General features: G+C 39.5%; 1 protein-coding gene across 1 annotated transcript; it reads left to right on the top strand.

Moving 5' to 3' along the window:
* Window positions 1-243: 243 nt before the first annotated feature.
* LOC124462732 lies at window positions 244-3626 on the top strand. Its single transcript, XM_047014337.1, has one exon. The coding sequence runs from the start codon at window positions 618-620 to the stop codon at window positions 2349-2351; it is 1734 nt and encodes a 577-aa protein (XP_046870293.1). The 5' UTR covers window positions 244-617; the 3' UTR covers window positions 2352-3626.
* The last annotated feature ends 2219 nt before the right edge of the window (window positions 3627-5845 follow it).

Raw genomic sequence — 5845 nt, 5'->3', positions numbered from 1 at the left:
TGCTAACCTCTGCAAAATTGGACGCAACAAGTTACAGATGGCTATCTGCTTTGTCTACTTTTTCTTTTACTCTGCAGTATCGTCCAGGAAAGAGCAACTTAGATGCAGATGGTTTATCAAGACGTCCTCATGGAGCGCTTACTAATGATTTAGTGTCGCAGAAGGAACAGGAATGCATAAATCAGTTTACTTTGCATCACTTACCTGAGAATGCTGAGTCCATCTTGGTCCCTACTGACGTAGTCCAAGCCATCAGTGACAAACATTTGGTGCGCTTAGCTGAGGATGAGTGTATTCCACTTATCGAATCTCTTGCTGTGAGTGCAGAGGCAGTTCCTGCTAGTTATGAGTGTGATGATGGACTTTCAGTCGTTCCTTGTATAACGGAGCAAGAGTTGAAGGATAAACAAAGAGCTGATCCTGCAATACAAGCAATCATTTTGCAGATAGAAACAGGGCAACCTTCTTTGCCTGTATTGAGAAGAGAGATACCAGAACTTCCATTTCTTCTACGAGAGTTAAAAAAGTTGGAGTTGAGAGATGGAATTCTCTATCGGAAGAGAGTTATTGGTGATAATACGAGTTACCAGCTTGTTCTTCCAACAGACTTGAGACAAATGGTGTTAGAACAATTACATGATAACATGGGCCATCTAGGTATAGAGCGAACCATCGATCTGGTTAGAGCTCGGTTTTATTGGCCCAAAATGGCTATAGATGTTGAGGTAAAAATCAAGACTTGCAGCCGATGTGTTTGCCGAAAGACTCCACCCCAGCGGACGGCGCCGTTAGTGAATATCCAGGTATCTCGTCCACTAGAACTGGTATGTATGGATTACCTGTCCCTTGAGCCAGATCGTAGCAATGTAAAAGATATCTTGGTAATAACGGATCATTTCACAAAATATGCCGTTGCAATCCCAACTCCAAACCAAAAAGCCAGAACAGTTGCAAAGTGCCTTTGGGAGAACTTTTTCGTACATTATGGTGTTCCAGAAAAGCTCCATAGTGATCAAGGACCTGATTTTGAGAGTAAAACTATCAAAGAGCTTTGTGAGATTGCAGGCATTCGTAAAGTCAGAACTACACCGTATCATCCCAGGGGAAACCCAGTCGAGCGTTTTAATCGTACATTATTGGGCATGCTGGGAACCCTAGATAATAAAGACAAGACTCACTGGAAAGACTTTGTGAAGCCAATTGTACATGCTTACAATTGCACTAAGCATGACACCACCGGATTTACGCCTTACGAGTTGATGTTCGGTAGGCAGCCCAGATTGCCAATTGACCTGGCGTTCAAAATCCCTGTAAATAACAGTAACAAGAAGTCACATTCACAATATGTGCAGACTTTAAAAACGAATCTGCAAGAGAGTTATGACCTTGCTAGGAAGAATGCAGCAAAGGTTGCAGAACGAAACAAGACACGGTATGACAAAAGAGTTACTGAATCTCCCATTGACCTAGGTGATAGAGTTCTTGTCAGAAATGTGCGTCTGAGAGGAAAGCACAAATTAGCTGATAAGTGGGATAGTGTTGTATATATTGTAGTAAACCGTGCTGGTGAACTACCGGTGTATACAGTAAAACCCGAAGGTAGAGATGGACCGTTAAGAACACTTCACAGAGATCTACTTTTACCTTGTGGCTTTTTGTCACCAGGGGTGATAGAGAAGCAAACGACACACAAACCACGAGGAGAACAAACAGTTAGGAGAAAAGTATCAGAGGTAGAACAAGACAGTCCCGAGCAATGTCAGGATCATGATGAAGATGACGATGATTACTTGTTGCAGCTTTGTGAGCCTATTGTTAAGACTACACCATTTAGTCTTGTTAAGGAGTTTGAAGTTGTAACAACAACCAGAGAGGCCTCCCATAGATGTGCTGGAAATCCGACTTCACCTGATTCAGTTTCTGCTAGTGGCAATGTTATTGAAGGTACTTATGAGGGAAACCTACCCAAACCAGGATACTTACCTGAAGTCCAGTCTCCTGCTGGATCAGATATAGTGGGAAGTGATGATGTATCTGAAAGGGACGTGCTGGAACAGAGAGATCAGCAAAGTTTAAACTCACCTGATGTTCCAGTGAGGAAGGCCCGGGTGGATCCAGTGGACTGTACTGTTTCTGATGAAGAAACGGAATCAGAGGAAAGTGACACAGAAAGCAGATTGAGACAGTCCAAAAGGGTTAGACAAAAACCCAAAAGGTTGACTTATCCTGATCTGGGAAACCCAATGATAACTATAATGCAGTCTCTTCTGCAGGGTTTGAACACTGCTTTTGTTGATACATTAGTGGAACAAGCCAAGTCAGCTAAGGTACACAAGATAACTAAAAAATGAATAATCCGCATGCAAGAGGACTTGCATAGATTGAATAGGGGAGGGTGTAACCCAGGTAAAATAATGGACCAATTAAAAGCAAAACTATATAAAAGTAAATAGGTATATAATGGGAAAAAAACTATTATAAGTTTGTCCAAAACTGCTAAATTAATAATAATATTAAATTTGAATAAAATATAGAAAACTGACAGGTTCACCGGAAGTCATGTGACTGATTAGTGGCGTGTCGGAATTGACGTGCGGACATCTGTCAGAGATTGATTGAGAGAACCAAAGAGAAGCACGCAAGACGGTGATCCCTGAAACATCTGGAAAACTTAACAAAAATACTTATTAAATTGTTTAAGAACATTAAAAAACTATTCAGTTTTAAATGAATATCAATCGTAGAGTAACAATCCATTTTGGTTACTTTTATTGATGTGGATGGAAGCGGATTACAGAAATTGTTGCCATGCGGACTTTAGTGTTGTAGCCTAAATTATCCAACTTGGCCAGGTTTTTGATCTGGGATCGAAAGAGAAGAAAACCCTTGTGAAAACGTCGAGTCAAGACCTTGCTGGAAACCAACGGTTTCTATGAACCGAGATGGCGAGCCACCCACGCGAGTAAAATCTTCTGGAGCGAGAGTGCAAACTCTTTTGACGACGATAAGTGAACTTGAACAGAACAAATCATACAGAAATAAGTCATTTATCATTTATTTTGTTTACGATTCGAATTCTTTGTAATTGAATGGACATTGAATGTTTTGAGGACCAGTTAGTTGATCTTTTCTTATTTTCCTTTTGAATATTGCATATATTCTATTGTGTGCCTTTAAGGCAGTAGTGTGGTTTAAACATATTCCAGGGTTTACTGAATAACAAAGTTAAACCAAACAATCTTAACTGAAGTAAGATTTAAAAGATAAATAGGAGATCTACATTTAAAATTAATGTCTTTAATTAAAAACTGATAAGTGAACTAAAAGTATACAGTTAAATATAATTCTAAATTAGGAAAACCATGGTAAATAAATAGATATCCAAATAAAGTAATTCCAAGTCAATTTACATTCATAACTAAACAGAGATATAGCAGGATATAAAAGAATAACCACATTTCAAGCAAATTTCATTGGATTTATTATTTTTCATACATTCTGTAAAGTTTAAGTTGTGGTAATTTTCAGAGTATCTGGTTTGCTACAGAAAATAAATCTTTGTAATCATCCACCGTATCATATCTGTTCTCTCAGGAACCTAGAGACCTGGTCCTTCTACTTGTACTTGTTACATATATATAAATCTTTATTTCAGACGCCAAGTTCCACATAAAATAACAGACATAGAGCTATAAAAAAGAGAGTAAAACAAAAACATAAAACAAAGATAATGCAGTGCATAAAAAGTATGAAGACTTTTGTGCCAATGTAGTCTTAAGTTCCAAGTAATCGATAGCAGCTCTTTAGAGGGTTGACCAGAGCCTCTACTATTCAGTTCTCAGACTTGTCCAGTCGACACATGAAACCATACATCAGTTGTCTCAGGAGTGCCTTACAGGTTGGTACGTGCTTAGACAGAAACAACTGACCAGCACTATGCCATCTAGGCACATTAAGTAGCAATCTAAAAGCATCATTGAAACCATATATCAGTTGTCTTAGGATTGCCTTACAGGTTGGTACGTGCTTAGACACAAACAACTGACTAGCACTATGCCACCTTGGCACATTAAGTAGCAATCTAAAAGCATCATTGTAGGCTACTTTCAGTAAAACCAAACTGATTTTCTGCAGTCAGAATATACATTTCCAATTTCAATCAAATAATTCTCTCAAACACTTTAGACAAGATACTGGCCAATGCAATGGGTCAATAGTTGTCTTAGATGTTCAGTTTACCAGCCTTATCTTTAACAACAGGCACTAACAGTACTGACATAATAGAGTTCGGTAGAACACCATGAACCATAATTCCAGTTAGACACATGGCTAGAAATGGACTGAGTCTATAACTGGCATTTTTTAGATGCTCTGCAGAAATGCAATCCATACCACAAGCTTTGTTGTTGTCTAGCATGTGGATGGCATCATAAATATCTACTGATCTAACTATCAAGTCTGCAGAGATACCTTTATATTCATTATCAATTCTCACTGTGTTACTTTTAACACAATTAAATAGTTGACTGTAGTGCTCATGCCATAGATCAGCAATCTTCTCTGGACAACTAACCCCTTTGATATCAGAAGGGAGGGGAGTTCTGTTATTATTTATGATCTTGACCTCCTTCCAGAAGTCAGTAAGATTGTTATTCTGCATCTTTCTGGCCAGCGAGTCTGCTCTCATTGTGTTTTCATTTCTCTTAATGAAACGAGTGCATATTTAAATCTAGCATTTGTGAGGTTTTTGTTATCAAGCAGCACTCCCTGTCTGGGTCTGCCTGCCTCTGACCAGACTCTAAAGGCTTCTCTAGCAGCAGCATGTTGCTCAGACACAAACTCATTCCAGACAGGCCGTGCGTTAGGGACCTTACTCTTGTGATTAATAAAAGGTTCACTGGAAGCATAAAGACATTTGACAATATCATCATACATGGCACAGAGCTTTTCAGCATGATGTTTATCCTTGCAGTTCATATCCGTGCACATTAGGGCATCCCTAGAAAATGCAACATTACTATGTAAGCTGTCAGTTAATAGAGGATATCTGTGCATAACCTCTTTGGTCAATTTTGACCAGTCCAGTTTTCTTGGGGGGCCAGCAACAAGGGTACACTCTCAACATTTAGCAGCGTAGCAACTGGTATGTGATCAGTGGTGGCCAGCCCATAACACATCTCTATACTTTCCAGTGAGTCATGAGCATCGGCTGTGGTTACAATATGGTCTAGCCAGGAAGTTGTGTGCCACGTTTCACTTATATAGGTAAAACTTGTATCAGGCAATAACGCTTGATATAATTAATTTAGTTTCATTACAGAACTGCTGCAGATGTTGTGCGAATAAACGCTTATCTGACATGTCAGCATTAAAATCACCCATGACATAGACACAACATGAACTATTGTCCTCTATGAAGGACTGAATAAAAGCTAACCTTTTCTGAAATTCATCCTCATGGTCATAGGATTCATATGGTGTGTACACATTTACAATAGTAAATTTATTTTCATTGTGATTAAACTCCAACCCAATAGCCCAGTCAACGTTAAGCCACACCACCTTTACCGTTGGGTCATATTTTATGTTCCACAGTATAGCTACACCACCAGCTATCCTCCCACAAACCATTCTCATGCTGAGATCGGTAGTGGACTCTCCAGCACCATGAAACATCTTGTGTAGGGAGTTCAATTTGTCCAGATCTTGCTTGGCCATCCAGGTTTCTGGAAGGCAGACAATGTCACTCTCGTCCAGCAATGTGTGCACCACCAAACGTCTTGATCTATCAGCAGCAGTATGTCCTACTCGGAGGCCACGAGCGTTGTAGGATACAACCCGCATT

Source organism: Hypomesus transpacificus, unplaced genomic scaffold, assembly GCF_021917145.1.
Source record: "Hypomesus transpacificus isolate Combined female unplaced genomic scaffold, fHypTra1 scaffold_240, whole genome shotgun sequence".
Lineage (NCBI taxonomy): Eukaryota > Metazoa > Chordata > Actinopteri > Osmeriformes > Osmeridae > Hypomesus > Hypomesus transpacificus.
This window is presented reverse-complemented; position numbering and strand designations above follow the sequence as displayed.

Coding starts and splice junctions, on each gene's coding strand:
- LOC124462732 (XM_047014337.1), top strand. CDS start 618: ATGGTGTTAGAACAATTACATGATAACATGGGCCATCTAGGTATAGAG.